General features: G+C 43.2%; 1 protein-coding gene across 1 annotated transcript in view; it reads right to left on the bottom strand.

Annotated features, from left to right (window-relative positions):
* The window catches only part of FBXO3 (F-box protein 3), a 1,552,568-nt gene that overhangs the window by 421,962 nt on the left and 1,113,330 nt on the right, over nucleotides 1-17,276 (bottom strand). The window contains exon 8 of the mRNA XM_069623397.1: nucleotides 2,537-2,659. Coding sequence (XP_069479498.1) covers nucleotides 2,537-2,659 — 123 coding nt within the window. The remainder of the gene's footprint in view (nucleotides 1-2,536; nucleotides 2,660-17,276) is intronic.

Below are 17,276 nucleotides of genomic sequence, written 5' to 3'. Positions count from 1 at the left end.
CAATGTCCAATAGAAATAAAAGAGATTTCAGTGGGCTGTTGAATAAAGTAAACAATTCACAGCAGGACATTCAGAATAACATGGTCCCAGAGAAACCTGGATCAGACATTTGAAGACATATAAAAAATAAGGTAATTCAGTTGATCCTGTGCTCCCGAATGTTGATAAGTGGGAACTCGACTTTGACAAGGATGACTTCCGTTTGAGAATTAAAAATGCCAGCTCTTCAAGAGCCCTGGGCCCAGATGGGCTAACTAATCTAATTCTCAAAGAATCACCAGAAGAATGGACTGAGTTCTGCATGAGTCTATTCTTGCGCATAACAAATAAAAAAGAAATCCCAAAATCCTGGCTAAGCACGATCATAGTGCGGATACATAAGAAGGGATTCAAAACTGATCCAAAAAATGATCACCCAATCGCGCTGCTGGGTGTCTTAGGCAAAATATTTGCATCCCTGATTCAAGTAAAAATGGCAAATTGGATCAAGACCTCAAATCAGTTTGACTGTTGACAAACGGGTTTCTCAAAGGGAGTTGGATGCGGACTCAAGCAATTTTTGATCAATCTGCTGAAATCGAAAGCAATTAAACAGGGAAAAAAGATCTACCTGGCATTCATTGACCTAGCTCAAGCTTTCGATAATATTGCTAGAGAACTTTTGTGTGCAAAACTGAAAGGATTGAACTGCCCGATGGGTCTTTTCCTTGCTATCAAAGCCCTACATTTAAAAACCCGAATTAAAATGCATCTAGATCAAGCCGGCCTTTTATCCAAGCCGATAAGACACATACAGAGGAGTCAAATAGGGATGCCCGCTGGTATCTTTATTATTCAACCTCTTTATATCTGACATCAGAGAAGTGCTGGACGACTCAAAATCGTTTGCTCCTAAAAACAACAGAAACACTTAGGGTGGATACTCTACGTGGACGATTTAGTCCTAGTGGACCAAACACCAATAGGGTCGCAGAGGAAACTGAATTTACTGCAGATATATGTGGAGAATAATGGGCTGAACATTAATGCAACCAAATCTGAGGTGTTAACACTGCAAAACCTAAAGAGAAGAAAGAACAAAAACACACCGTCCTGAGGAAGAGAATCCCTAAAGCAAGTTGAAGCAACAAGATAGCTCGGTATGCGCATTAACTTGAGCGACAATAATGCCCCGTGGGTAGTCAGCATTAAAGCAAAGAACAAGCAACTGACAGCACAGGACTGTATTGTCTATATTTTTTGTGTAAATTCTCACTGATGCCAGCAATCGCGTACTACAAACAGAAAGCAGTACCTGCACTAATCCACGGCGCTGATTGTGCATTATGTTGCCCCTGGAGTTTGTGGTCAACTTTGGAGAGCACATTTTGGAGAACAATACTGCGTCTGCCAAGGAGTGTTCCCACCAGCATCATAAGGTATGAGCTGGGGCCAGTAACCATAAGTGTAAGAGTAATGTGGAGCGCTTTATCATTGTATAGAAAAACCATCTTGGATGACATTACTCCTCAATTTGGAATCTTGCAATCTGGATGCAACTATAAAGATGAACCAATCCTAAAAGAGTGGAATGACTGCTACCTAAAGATTCGGGATGATATTGGCACTTCTGTAGAAATTTTAAGAACTAATCCAGGGACAACAAAGAGGAGATTGTGGGAGCGAGATTGGTCTGATATCAGCGACCAGAGACAAAAACACGGATTCTTCAAGAACGTAGCTAGCGAATCTAAAGCCTAAATAATGTACCAACATTTACGAGCCAATGCCACCAGCATTTATTTATGAAATGTCGCTTCAACTTATTCCACACAAAGGAGATTCGGGAAGGTTGGAGAACAAAGATGTTCAAGGATAGCAAGTGCCGTTTCTGAGAAGGCGGATGAAACATTACAGCATCCAACACTATTTTGTCCAGCAGTAAGAACACCGAGAACAAGATTGTTGGGACCAGTCATTGCGAGTAGCCCATCGATGAATGTGCAAGAATGGTAGCAAATTATGTGTGAAGGGGATCATTCAAAACTCACCTTTGCCTTGATTATATTATTGGAGTAAATACTTAAACTGCTAGCCCAGCCAGTGAGCATTGACGTGCCTATAAGAACGAGCTAGGAACATGAACCGAAGAAAATGGACTATGGAGGGGGAAAAAGCGTATTTTTAAAGTGGAATTGTGATACTGGTTTTTAAAAGTTTGTAATAAAAAACTACTGATTGTTACCACTTCATGTTCAGTAGAGGTTATTTCAGTGATATTACATAGAAACAAAGTGATGATTGGCAGTAGAATTGTAGACCTACACCAACCCATATATCAATCTAGCTAACCCTGACTTGCCACCCCCAGTAGATAAAACTAGGGTTAGTCAGAAAAAAGCAACAACAATAGTTAATATGTTCCAATGGGTGCATTAATGGCATAGTTGCCAGACTTCTACCTTCAATTAATCAGCAATCATTTTAGGAAAGAACACAATTTCTCTGTGTAATCAACTTTTTCTCTGCTGTGAATTACAGCTCTGTTCACACTTACCGGATTCTGTATGTGAAGAAGTAATGAGGCGGATGAACGGAACTCAGTTCAGGTAAAAAGGACGTTGAGACTGACACAGAAATGTCTCCAGTTGTGGCCACACACTCTTTGTCATGGACATACCTGCAAAACAGGTAAAGAAATTAGAACATGTTACCAGACACTTGAAGGCGATTATTAAAATATTCAAAATACAAAGCTATGGTTAAAGAAAATGTAAAGGAGTTTGAGCAAACAAGAGAATTAATTGGACACTAGTTATGAAATGTGACCTATGTTCCTGTGGATCTATTACAGAGCGGGTCTGACAAGAAGAGAACTTTCTGGTGAATCGAACCTAGTCACAGTTGACCAATGTACTGCCATTCTAGTAGAAAATAATGGTGCTACTTATTTTCACATGAAACAAAGATATCGAGTGTTGTTCTTTTTTTGAAGAAGACTTCAGATTTTCAGTGGTGTTGTGCAAGGTTATGTTTAATACTTCATGGTTAGTCAGCCCATGGAAAAAGGTATGTTTAATGTGGTTTCAGTAATATGCCCATCACAGACTATCAACCCTTGTCTGACTCACTGTCGCAGAATCACCAAGTCGTTTACTTGTATTCCTAGGGTTGATATCATAGCATTGGTTAGATGGTTTGTTCTCCAACTTCAGAGTTAACTTTTCTGACAGGACAAATCAATGTTGCATTGCTGGCATATTCTGAGGGCTTGTCTCAGCTTATGCTTTTATCTGAGCTGTGATCTAGGTGTTGTGGAAATCGATGTCTCACAATATATTCACCTGTCAATCCTGCCTATTGTGGGCTTAGTTACTGTTTCTTATGGTTTGTCTTGCATTACTGACACATCCAGGCAAGCTCCATCTTGCTGAATCGGTTGGGAAACCTGCTCCTCCATAAGTCCAGGTTGGAAAACCACTCCAATGATGCTGCACAGTGTAACTGTAGAATTGGGAAGTCAGTATGCCTGGTAAACAAGACTACCATTTCATACTCAGCTAGCCACCTCCCTTATATAACTGGCACCAGCAGAACAACCGTCAGTTACGGTGAATTCATGTTTTTTCAATTTTAGCGATTTGGAAGGTGTGACTATTCCAGGGAATTCACCCCGTCTCCCCAAGGGGGGGCACCCCCTTTGGGACTAGCGAGGTGTTCTTGCGAAGCTTAACAACCCCTAGGGGACAGGGCAAGCAGGATCCCACCAGATCACTGGAGTGAACAACAACCTTACATAAAAGAAAATCCCCTGAAAGGGCCATGAGGATAGCTTAGGGGCAACAAGTTTGTCTTGGAAGCAAGACAATGCAGAGCAACACAAGTTTGAATCCTGCTCCCACGCTTGGACATTGATCTCAGATATTAAGCTCATTATAAAATATTAATTTACTAAAAAGGGATACACGCTATCCTTCCCTTATCCCAATATCTTTGTTGGCTATATGGGAGTGAAACCGTATGATAACTAGAAACTTCCTGTGCAAATGGCTACTATGGTTTCCGATCCCTTCTACTCACCGTCCTCTCCTGGAATGAGAGAACACTGGATAACCCCACGCCCTAGCAAATAGAGAGATAAAGAGCCAATCAGAACTGGAAAGGCAGAGAAGGGAAACCCACTTAGCTGCAGAAGTCTGGAAATGACCCCCTGCAAGGAGTGGCAGGAAAGATGGAGAGTACAGCAGGCATGGTGTATCCAGCCGCAGCCAAGCCTGCGGAATGCTCATAGCTCCTGCCAGGCAAGGAACCAGAAGCACCCGGCCCAGAGGAGTATCGAGGAGCAAGCGCCACCCGAGAACGGATAACCAGCATACTGAGAAGCTACCACTGAAGTCCCACCGGAAGCCGGCACCAAGAGTTCCACCAAACACAGAACACTGTGTGGGAAGCTGAAGAAGTGGTGCCCTATTAACCAAACTCACCGACTCTCTCAACGAGCACAGCCTGGTGACCAGAGGTACACAGTGGGTCCATGGAACAAGGAGAAAGGGCAGAAAGGCCTAACAAGACCCCAGGGCGGTGAGAGAAACCAAACCCCAAGTCAGGGTGAGAGAAACCAGACCCCAAGTCAGGGTGAGAGAAACCAGACCCCAAGTCAGGGTGAGAGAAACCAGACCCCAAGGCAGGATGAGAGAAACCAGACCCCAAGTCAGGGTGAAAGAAAACAGACCTTGAGGTGGGGTGAGAGAAACCAGACCCCAAACCGGGGTGAGAGAAATCGGATCCCAAGGCCGGGATGAGGAAAACAAGGCCATAAGGTGCGGTGAGGAAAGCGATACCCCAAGGTGGGGTCAGGAAAACGAGACCCCAAGGCGGGGTCTGAGAAATGAAACCCCCAAGGTGGGGTAAAGACCAGGCATTGTCAAGGTGACACAAAGGCCACATGTGAGGCCATCCTGGCCTTATTCATGCATCATGCAAAGGAAATGGTCGACCGGAAGGCCCCATTAACATCCAAACTCATTTGACCTAATAGCAACCATCAAATTTGGTTCAACCCCAACCTCATGGCATTAAAAAAGGAAAAAAAGAATAGAGAAAGGAAATGGCTGAAAGAACCATCTTCAACCAACAAAGACAGCTGGAAAGAATCTGAAAAGGCCTTTAGGGAAAGTATCTGCCAGACAAAGATTTTTTTTTTTTTACAACCACCAACTCAAGTCTGCTGATAATGCCACAGGCAAATTATTTAACATCCTGAAATCCATTGAAAAGCCTAACACTACCCCCACATTCACCACATCGCAGGAAGACTGCGGCAAAGTCCAGAAGGCCTTCTTTGATAAAATCAAAAAGGCCCAGGACTAGATATCAAGTGCTAAAATCGTTCAGGCCATCTACGATCAGCTGCCGATTAGGGTCACAACAAACCACACAGAACCCTTTTGTTTATAAAAAAATAAACTCAATAGAGGACATATTGAAACTTTTGGCCTTCGTGAAGCCCACAGCATGTGCAGAGAACATTCTGCCCCCTAAAATGATATTGGATAACGCAGCTATATTTGCCCTTAAACTCATGGGGATGGTCAACACATCGTTTTGCGACAAGGCAGTGCCCCCCGAGTATCAAGACAGTCACCGTCACCCCTCTAGCAAAGAAGCACAAGCTCGACCAACAGGATCCTGCCAACCTAAGACCCATAACCAATTGTAAATTAATTCTTAAGGTGATGGACAAGGTCGCAACCGCTCAACTACAGGCTCATGTGGAGACTAACGAGATCCTACACCACCAACAATCTGGCTTCCGCGCTGACACAGCACGGAAACTGCCATGTAGGACCTTCAGACACACATGCTGAACATCGTTGACAAGGGGAAGACAGGACTCCTTATACTTCTTGACCTGAGCGCGGCGTTTGACTTCCTCAACCGCAGTCTGATCCAACGCGCTCTGGAAAGAGTCGCCAATTGCTCAGAGGAAGAACTCCAAGGTTCATTGGGGTGATACATTCTCCCACGTAATGGACATACTCTGCAGAGTCCCACAGGGTGCCAGGATATCGCCCCTACTGTTTAACTTATATCTAAGACTACTATGTCCTGGACAACATCAAGGTCTTTTTTGGCAATTATGCTGACGATACTTAGCTGGTATTGGACCTAAGTGACACTGTTTCATCTTTGTACAATAACATTGAATCATGCATGGATCACAACTGGCTATGCCTTAATTGCAATTAAACGGAGCTAATGATATTCGGCTCTCACCAAGCACGAGCCAAATGAACTCCTCAATACAAGTCGTTCCTCATAAAGGACCTCCCAATACAGGTTGTAGGAAAGGTTAAGAAGTTGGGAATGATTATGGAGGCCTCTGAGTGCCGATGCTCAGGCCTCGTATGGGACTAAGAACTGCTCTTACTATCTCAGGCTATTAAGAGCAATCAAACCCTATTTTAGCGAAGAGAACTGCACTACGATAGCTAGAGCAATCATACTCTCGCGGCTGGATTATGGGAATGACTAATGTTGGGCGCAAACAAACAGCGTATTACAAAATTCCAGCACATCCAAAACAATTCCATCAGGATCATTAAGCAGAAATCCAAGACTGACCACATTAGCAACGCCGGAAGGGAGTTTTACTGGCTCAAGGTGGAAGACAGGGTCTTGTTTAAGGCCATGATGCTGGTCCATAAATGCCTTTATGGGAAAGCACTGTGCTATCTCAAATCAGAAATCTCCAGATAAGTGCCAGGTCGCACACTAAGATCCGAATCTATAAGCCAAATCACTGTATAACCCCACAAGAGATCCAACGGATTGGGTAAGTCATTTGCCACATCCGCAGCTGTCAAATGGAATAATCTACCTGTAAATCTGAGATTAGAAACCAACCTTCTGAGTTTGAGAAAAAAACGGAAAACTCACCTCTTTAAATAAGTCTCAGTTACAATCTTACGCTAAATCGCTAGTTAGTCTGTTTTCACCAACCGTTCTGTTCCCATGTCCCCATATTATTGTTATTGTTTTTTGTTAGGGGCATCTTTTTGTTGCGCCGTGATGCCTGCAGCGACGGGCGCCGTACAAATAAATAAAAATAAAAAAATTAAATAAAAAAATTAAAAGGCGGGGTAAAAACTAGGCACTGCCAAGGTGAAGAGTAAGCCAGAAGTTGTTTTGGTAGGGAACACAAGAAGAATACTCCGAGTAGGAGCACGAGCCATGGGTCCCCAATCGAGAAAGAGGACAAGAGACTTTTTTTGTACTTGCTTGAACTGTGTGCCAAGAAGAGAAAGATTGAAGAGACAATCTGCATACTTGCTTGGACCGTGCCTCGGTGCAAGGAGCCCCTATTCTAGATCTGTCGCATCTAGCTAAGCAGTCGCTCACAAACCATACCCTCAAATGAGGTTCCTGTAGATTATTGTGGAAAGTATATAAAAGGATTTGATCAAAAATGAGTAGTTCTTATAAATGATGAGTTCATTCAAAGTTAAAGAACAAAGTCCTTATCGTGATTCATTCACAATTTTTCAAAAAAAGTAATTGTTTATTCTTAAATCGGAGGCCAGCATTCACTGGAGTGTGTATGTAGGGCTTCATTGCCAATGCATTTTGAGTAGACTCACTCCTTCATCAGAGCGAGGCCCTATGTTAACAACAAATTTTCAACACAGCAATTTAAATCAATAAAAACAGTCAACAATGTTTGATGAACACAAAGGAAAATAAAAATGCATTACATACCAACAATCCATGTATCACAACGTTACCCAAGGGAGAAACAGAAAAACAAAAAACATGTAATAGGAGGTTTAACTGCCATTGACCAATTATTGTAATGTTTCAAATGTTACCTCGGTCCCAATTTCATGGTATGTAACTGGCCAAAATATGTAGCAATTCACACGTGCACTAGAAGAAATAGGTTGCAGGTATATGATTGTGATATTAGCCCTTTGACTTTTTGACTATTAAAGCATCTATCTGTACAGGAAACATTCAACGCTTACCTTTGTGCTTCATACGATGAAACGATCGCGGTTCAAGACGCGCTGCGGGACACGTTCAGTTAATAACAATGCCAACAATTGGTGAGACAATGTTCAGAGTGCTGAAAGTAAATGCAAACAGCTTGTATCACTAAGAAGTTGCCTGCTAATGCATAAATCTGTATTTGGCATGCAAAGTCCTCTAACCCGCTGCCGTCGCCTGACGTGTTGGTGTCAGGAGAGCACGCGCTCGTGAATTTAAATATGACATGGTCACTATGGAGAACGGATGCCGTTTCCAGGCAAGCCGGCGTACGGCTCACTAAATCTGTTATGTGAAATGCCTATTGCAAGGCAGGAAATGCTTTTCAAAGTAAGTGTATGCATGTAAGACAAGAAGCTCTAAGTAATGGAAGTATGGGCCTTATTGTGGTTTATGTGTGAACCCAAAAGTAAGTATTGGTAACTAGGCAACCGAGATAGATGCTGCGGTATGCGCACACAGCGTCTCACATCCCAACTTGCTCGGGAGAGCGAATCGGGACGTGTAGGCCCGCCTAGTGGTAAACCTGCAAATGCAGAAATAGTGTGATCTGTGAGACAGCTAAATAAGAGGAAAATATTTCTACTGAATTTGGGCATTATTAAAGATGTATCTAACTTAAAGGCGTCCTAATGTTGTTACAAGAACTAAATGTGAGTACGGGCACATAGGCTTCTTCGCAAACCGGGGATAGTCCTCAAATGCTTATCCAGATAGTCACATAAGCAGCTCAAAATAGATGTAATGAGCCGCATTTTGGTTGTTAATGTTATGCCCTAGTGTAGAAGGCTAATGTACAATCGTGCTTGGAAAACCGTCAGTACAATGGGAGTTTCTAAGCCATATATAATGGAAATTACTAAAATTCTCCTCTATGGATGTACTGATGGATATGAAGTGCATTCTGGGGTGTTCAACATGTACATCACCATTAGGTCAACAGTGTGGTATCACAATCCTTCAGTACTTAAATGCTGGTCAATTCAAATAAATCAACTAATATGCGTGATCATGAACCAAACCTCTGGTGCATCATACGTGCAGGTAGAACCATCTGTCAATATGCCTTTGCCCCAACTATGTCAAACTAAGCCTATTCCTATCTTCTCTTGTCCTAGTGATTTACACCTGTCCTACTTCCCTGAACTAGTTCGTCTATGCTATGTATTGACCCTTTACATATTATAACAGGCTATTTCCAACTGCACGTCCTGAACCGCTCCACTTAGTTAGACTAACAATGACTACGAAAACTGCTTAGTGAGCTCTGCACTAGCACCCAACTCACGACACTCGCCCTTTGGTCCATCAGTAGCATGCCCGTATCACTCACAGATCTAGCTCCTCCACCACTCCACAACCTCTCTATGAGACACCCATCCCCAGCACACCCAGCCTAGCTCTCACACCTTCAAGCTCAACGTCCAACCCTCCCCCACCCATAGGCTTTGCAGACTTAGAGCCCGCACCAAGATACACGTCACTCTCCGCAGTACACCACCCTCTATAGACACAAGGTACTCCAGACTCAGCTCTCGCACCCCTACACCATCCTCACAAACTCACAACCCACACCACCAGATGCCCAACATCCACTCCCAATGCACAGCGCCCAATCCCAACATCGCTCATCCCGACACTCACTCACCACAACCCCGGGCCCAAATCCCAGCACCAACTACCTTAGCCCACCCACATCAATCTACCCAGACCTGAAATGTGCCCTCATCAATGCCAGATCCCTCCCTGCCCAAGCACTGGAAATCAATGACCTCATCACCACCCTTAATCTCGACCTATTAGCCATCTCTGAACCTTGGCTACATGAAGCATCAGGCCCTTCCCTCTCACTCCCTCCAGGAAACACTATCTTAAGATAGGACCGCAAAACCTCATCAAAAGGTGGAGGCGTAACCCTCATCTTTAAAGATTCCCTCTCCTTTAGACTATGCAACCAACAGTGGGAAAACAACACTGATCTCCTCACTGCCAAACTATCCCTCTCCCCCAACTGCAACATAAACCTCCAAATAACTTACAGGCCACCTGGCTCACCACCAGACTACCAAAAACACCTCCTCCAAATCATAGGCAACCACCTAAAAAGCTCGACCAAAACTATCCTACTAGGTGACCTCAATCTAGGCCTACACGATCCCAAGGACAAAGCAGCCGACTCCCTAGCCAAAGAACTCCCAAATATTGGATTTGATCTTAAAATCAATGCCCCCACCCACTGCAAAGGTCGATCTATTGACTGGATTTCAGATCACAACTTCTCCTCGTCCATCACTAACATCTCAGCCCTCCCGTGGACAGACCACCACCTCATCCAATTTACTATTCGCACCCTCCCCACTCGCAAGATACTATCATACGCACCACCAGCTAAAGTAAGAAGCTCTAAAAAGCTAACTAAAACCAAGCTTGCACCGCTTCTCGACATCCCTGAACTCAAACCCCCTTTTAACAAAGACCCCATCTCACTGGCCAACACCTATGCACAAGTGCTCACCCAAGCGATTGACTCCATAGCTCGCTTGGAAGATAAAGAGAAAAAATCCATACACTCTAATTCCTGGTTTACAGAAGAGTTAGCTACCCTACGTACCAACACTAGCCGAGCGCTAGCCAATTGCCAATCTTCGCCTAACCAGTCCTCCTTAAACGAATTTAAAATGATTTCATCCACGTATAAAAAGGCCATATTCTTGGCCAAATCTGAATCCTTCAACCACAGAATCATCAATGCCAAATCAAAAACCAAGGAAATCTTCACTATCTTCAAAGATCTCAACACCCCAGCTACTGCCCCAGAGGAAATAACAAAAGAAAGCTTGGTGCTCCAGCATCCAGGATGCTCTCATCAACAAAGTCAAAATGCTCCAAGACAAAATAACTCAGCGCAATGCCCTTCCCAACCAAGACTCTCCACACCTGCCCTCTCCACCCAAACCTCTCTCTCAAACTCTGCTCTTCGTCTTCAGAGACGTCACAGAAACGGAAGTTGCCGACCTCCTCAAACACATCAAACCCTCCACCTGCAAGGGGGACATTTGTCCCCCTACCATCATTAAAGAATGCGCAGACTCACTCACTCCCATCATCACTACATTCATCAATGCATCCTTCTCTTCTGGCATAGTACCACAAACCTAAAATAAGCATGGGTTCGTCCACTCATAAAAAAACCACCCTAGACCCCCCCCCCCCCACCTGCCCCAATAACTACTGCCCCATCACAACCGTTCCCTTCCTCCTCAAAATCCTGGACAAAGCCGCCCACATCCAAATCCAACAATATCTGGAATCCACTGCCATCCTTAGTAGAAGACAATCTGGTTTCCGCAAAGGCCACAGCACAGAAACTGCTCTCGTAGATCTTAAGAACCAAATTACCAAAATAATGGACAATGGTAAACCTGCTCTCCTGCTTCTTCTTGATCTCTCTGCGGCGTTTGATCTTGTAGACCATGAAATCCTCACCTCCCACTTGTCCATTGCAGCCCATTTCTCCGACAAAGCCTCCTCCTGGATAACCTCTTTCCTAGAAGGAAGGGCTATGAAGGTCTACTCGGACCAGGCCCACGCCGCCCCCACAACTATCAACTGTGGAGTCCCCCAAGGTTCATGTACATCACCCACCCTCTATAATCTGTTCACTAAACCTCTCTTTGACCTTTTGGATGCGCTCGGCATAGCACACACAAACTATGCTGACGACACACAAGTTCTCCTCCTCTCACTGGAGAATACAACCATGACGCAGCAACACTCCTCCAGATATACGCCACCATCGAAACCTGGATGGCAATCAACGGTCTTTGCTTAAACGAGGATAAAACAGAGATCATCATCCTGGGCCCCAAGGAAACTCTCTCCAAACTCAACACTAAATACACTCACTTCACCATCGAACACACTAACATACCAGTCTCAACATCTGTAAAGACCCTTGGAGTCCACTTAGATTCCACACCATCAATGACAAAACAGGTTAGCGCCATCTCCTCCGCCTCCGCTCATACCACCAAACTTATAACCGCCATAAAACCATTCTTAACCACTCAAAATTGCCTATCCATTGCCAGAGCTACAATAGGAGCCAGACTCGACTACTGCAACGCTCTATTGGCAGGCACCTCCACTAAAAACATCAACAGGCTCCAAACAATACAAAATAACGCGCTCCACGTAGCCCTACACATCCTGAAAAGGGACCACATTTCACAGATCAGACGCAATGCCCACTGGCTCCCTGTTAAGGAAAGGATCAACTTCAAAATACTCACCCTCACGCACAAATGCATCAACCTCTCCGCCCCATCCTAACTATCGGAAACCATTTCCAAAAACACCTCTGCCCTCCCCACTAGAAGCCACCTTGCCGACCAACTCTGTGTACCTTACATAAAGAGAGCCAATGCTACATAGCACCCAAACTTTGGAATGCTCTACCAAATACACAGAGCAGAACCTTCTCTCACCTTTCGCAAATCTCTCAAAACCACATTATTCATTTAACCTTCACGCTTCTTCGCTTAGCCTATCAGATATTCCCACTTTACTTACCACTGTCCAGTCACTATGCAACTCTAGTGATCTGAAAAATTCTAACATATGTAACCTTAAGATGAATCTGTAACGCAACTGTTTAATGCATCCACCCTGCATTCCCTTGTAACCAGCATTGATGTCTGTAACAGCGCCATGACACCCCCAGGCTGATGTGCGCTTTAAAAAATATGAATAAATAAATAAACATGTGATTAGTCAATTAAAATGCATCATATGATATTATTCGTGATATATGACCCAAATCCCTGGTGCATCAGATGTGCAGGTAGGACCATCTATCAACATGTGATTAGTACGTAGAAGAAGAAAATAGTAACAAACTTCATCAAATGTAACAATGAAAATTAATCTCCGTTTAATCCATTGAGCATCAGAGTCCCAAGGCAGTCTATCCAAAAAGTCTCTCGCCTGTCTAATTTGAGGCTCATGTCCTCATGTGGATTGTTCTGGGATATTACTTCCAATTGCGTCCGGCCTCCATAGTGACCATGTTATAATTACATTCATGAGCGCACGCTCTCCTGACACCAACACACCAGGCGACGGCAGCAGGCAAGAGGACTCTGCACGCCAAATACAGATTTATGCATTAGCAGGCAACTTCTTAGTTATACAAGCTGTTTGCATTTACTTTCAGCACTCTGAACATTGTCTCGCCAATTGTTGACATTGTTATTAACTGAATGCGTACCGCAGCGCGTCATGAACAGCAATCTTTTCATCATATGAAGCACAAGGTAAGCGTTGAATGTTTCCTGTACAGATAGACTGAGTAATAGTCAAATAGTCAAAGGGATAATATCACAATCATTGATGTAACCTATTGTTCTAGTGCACATGTGAATTTCTACATATTTTGGCCAGTTACATACCATGAAATTGGGACCGAGGTAAAATTTGAAACATTTTTACTATTACAATAATTGGTCAATGGCGGTTAAACCTCCTATTACATGTTTTGTTTTTCTGTTTTCTCCCTTGGGTAACGTTGTGATACATGGATTGTTGGTATGTAATGCATTTATTATTTTTATTTTCTTTTATGTGTTCATCAAAAATTGTTGACTGTGTTTAATGATTTAAATTGCTGTGTTGAAAATTAGTTGTTAACATAGGGCCTCGCCCTGATGACGGAGTGAGTCTACTCCGAAATGCATTGGCAATGAAGCCCTATATACACACTCGAGTGAATGCTGGCCTCCGATTTAAGAATAAACGATTACGTTTTTTGAAAAATTGTGAATGAATCACGATAAGGACTTTGTTCTTTAACTTTGAATTAACTCATCATTTATAAGAACTACTAATTTTTGATCAAATCCTTTTGTATACTTTCCACAATAATCTACAGTAACCTCATTTAGGGTACGGTTTGTGAGCGACTGCTTAGCTAGATGAGCCACATCTAGCTTCTTGCCTTGCTCTTATTGGAGTCCAGGTGTCTCTGTACTCCTTTTCGGTCAGCTGCTTGAAGAATTACTTAATGAACCACAGATGTGGAATATAATCTTCAATTATCTGGTATAAGCAGAATTCAGTCAGAAAAGTGGTGCCCACCTCTCTGCATAGCGGGGCTCAGAAACCAGCCACCGGTCTTTCACTTGGGCCAGGGCCCTAAGTATACCTTTGTTAAATGTATGTTTTTCTTTTGTAATGGTAAAGACAAGAACCAGACTAGCATACGATTCTAGACAGAGGGCTTTTCTTGTTTTGTAAGAAATCCTGATGAGCGCCCTTTTATGCTTTCCCTTATAGAGTGGGGCAGAGAAACTTTGGCTTCGGGACAGCATAGGCCATCTGATGATAGTAAAGAAACTTTCAGCCAAAATGCCACTCTGTCTACCCCCTGATTCTGAGCTAACTGTTTTTTTTTCTTTCCAGGTATGTGGGGCTTAGTCTAAACACCTTTTTCAAATAAAAAAATGTTTTTTTTTAAAACTTCAGTTCAAATGCTTCTTGGGCTTTCCAAACTTATTTTAAACAATGTTACAATACCCACTTTCAGAAAGGACCCATGCCACAATTCACTGGTTTAAAAGCATGTAACAAGTACATGCCTTTCTGTCTGCTGACTCAAACAGAGTCTGAATCAAATGCCATGCAATCTACATTTGGTGCAGTCTTGTGCCTGATGCATGGGAATAATGCCACAGTGCCTTAAGAGCCGTATTTACATGTGCGAGTCAAAGGAAGGAGTCCAATACCATTGATGACAATGGATGTCATCCTAAACCGATGTAAAGAGGTATCTTTACTAGCTGTGTAAGTGACCGAAGGACCCGTTTTTTTACCTGCAGGAAGCTGCGCCCCCATTTTGCAAGCTTTCAGAGGGCTATTCAGGGACTGTTAGTTTTGAATAGTCAGGCATGCATATATACATGCTAGGTCAGGGGTCTGCAACATTTGCCTTTCTGTATGTTTTGGACTACAACTCCCATGATCACTCACCACTCAATTTACTAGCTAAGGCTGACGGGAGTTGTAGTCCAAAACACCTGAAGAACCAAAGGTTACAGACCCCTGCACTAGGCCAACCAATGTGCATGTTGTGAATCCTACCAATCATTCGGTACTGGACCCACTTTTCGTGCCAGACAAGGTATGTACAGTACCAATGATGGACCGTTAAGACCTTGACTCAGTACAATACAGGTTTCACCTGCACTGGGGTCAATCAGGCTTCAGTTAAAACCCCCAAAAGACATTTGCGAAAACAGGTACATCCTTTGGAGGTTGATCACTGCTTCCTTCAATAACCCAGGTGCTAAATTCCTTACCATATGAAAGCACACTTGTGGGTCTCATAATTCACATTTGCACTGTCAAGAAAGCATGACTCCACCCATTTTCTGAAATCAGATTCACCAATACCAGAGAATTTGTCTTTAAAACAAACACAAAGTGACCATAAAGAAAGTGGGAGTCCAAGAAAAGTATCTGTACACTTTCTGTTGAGTCGTCATCAAGCCCAATATAGAGCTCGATGAAGTTTGAGTGCTCTTTGGCTGAATGAAAGTCCTGTGTATTCAGGTATTTTGATTCCTGACAAAGGGGTGGAATCTTTTCTGATGACCATTCAACTCAACAACTTACAGTAAAGTTTTCCGCTGGCCCCCGGAGAACTCTTCACCTCATCCTACAGTACCAAAATGTATTTTTTAACGAATGTTCAGAGCTGTGGGTCTGTGCTTTTCAATACCCAGCAGCTGCCTGGCTCTTTGGCATCAACTTTTTACATATGCTTACACGCACCTCTTGGCATGTTTTCTGCTTGTTAATAGGCTGATGGATTCAACCAACTCGGATATGTCTTTTCATAGCTCCTTGGAGAAGGGAAATTTAAATGCTTTAGGGTACAATTCAGACTGACTTCTTGAATTTGTGTCCTATGAAAATATTTGTGGATGTGTTAGCTGATAAGCATAGGCAGAGGGTTGGTCCTACCCGTGCTCAGCTTCAAGACTTGGAACCCACAGATACATGTCCTTTCTCCAACGGTTCTGGTGAGAAAGGTTTTTGAAGCACCCAAGAAGGTTCTGACATTATGGATACTGCGTCCTCCTCTGAGGAGGTGCCAACTGCATCCCAAAAAACAGACAATTCAGGGGTGGGATGGCTAAAGCTCTGGAGGGGTTAGGGTTAGCCCTACCGAGAAACTTACAGGCTTTTGCATTTGTTGAAAAATCAAGTTAAAATTCTCTAACTTTGTGCCTTTGGAGCCATCTGTATGTCATTGGCAGCTTTTCCATGGAAGAAGCCCTAGTCATAGCAAGCCTTTTCTAAAATTCTGGACAAGAAGAATAAACCAACCATTTAGGGATGATGCAACAGTTATCTAAGGCAATCCGTCAGCTGGTTTCAAAGTAGTAACTTGGTTCCTGTTTCGCAGGCTTTACATTCTTTGGAAAAAAGCAAAGCTGGCAATCAAGCTCAGAAAAATACTTTTCCTTAATGCTGGTTTGGTTTTCAGGCAGGTAGATTCGGCCTCTATTTTGGCCATCTACTCCACCCAAATTATTGTTGAAATGCCAACCTCCTTATAAGAGACAGAGAAGAGTTTTCCATTCTGTTAAATGGGGTCGGGGGGTGTCAAAGTAATCGTTGTACCATCAGCTCTCTGTTAAAGTCTTTAAGGGTCATGTGGCTCATGCAACATCTCAGGGCATCAATATGAGTTACGCTTACCTCAAGGCATCCAATTTAGAATATGTACAACTAAGTGCAGTGTCCTAAAGACACAACCCCACACTAGTATATGTACGTGATGGTCAACATCTATCACATACGGCAGCGTATGGGATAAAAAGGAAAACAATTTTACAGAGCGGGTAAAATAGGTTAAAATCCCTAAGGCCTAAAAAACTATTCACCATCAATTTAGACCTCCTAGGCCTTATAACAGTATTAATGCCCAGTCACTGAGAATAGCAAATTAAAGCCACAAAGAGAATGGAATGAAGATTCTCCCTGCTAATAGCGCAGGGAGCTCTTGGTTCTATTAAAGACAAGGAGGCAAGCATTATGCTTCATCATCTTATTTATTACTCTCCAGCAGTTTCAACAAAATATAAACATTTTCAATCTTTCCATTGAAATAACTTTTTTTCTCAAAAACTTCATATTCCATCAGTCTTCGGTCCCTGTAACCCCAGTGTCCTGGTCATGTGACCTAG

This window comes from Ambystoma mexicanum, chromosome 11 (genome assembly GCF_040938575.1).
Source record: "Ambystoma mexicanum isolate Mex_15411 chromosome 11, UKY_AmexF1_1, whole genome shotgun sequence".
NCBI classification, from domain to species: domain Eukaryota; kingdom Metazoa; phylum Chordata; class Amphibia; order Caudata; family Ambystomatidae; genus Ambystoma; species Ambystoma mexicanum.
The sequence above is the reverse complement of the archived record's forward strand: the minus strand, read 5'-3'. Positions and strand labels throughout refer to the sequence as shown.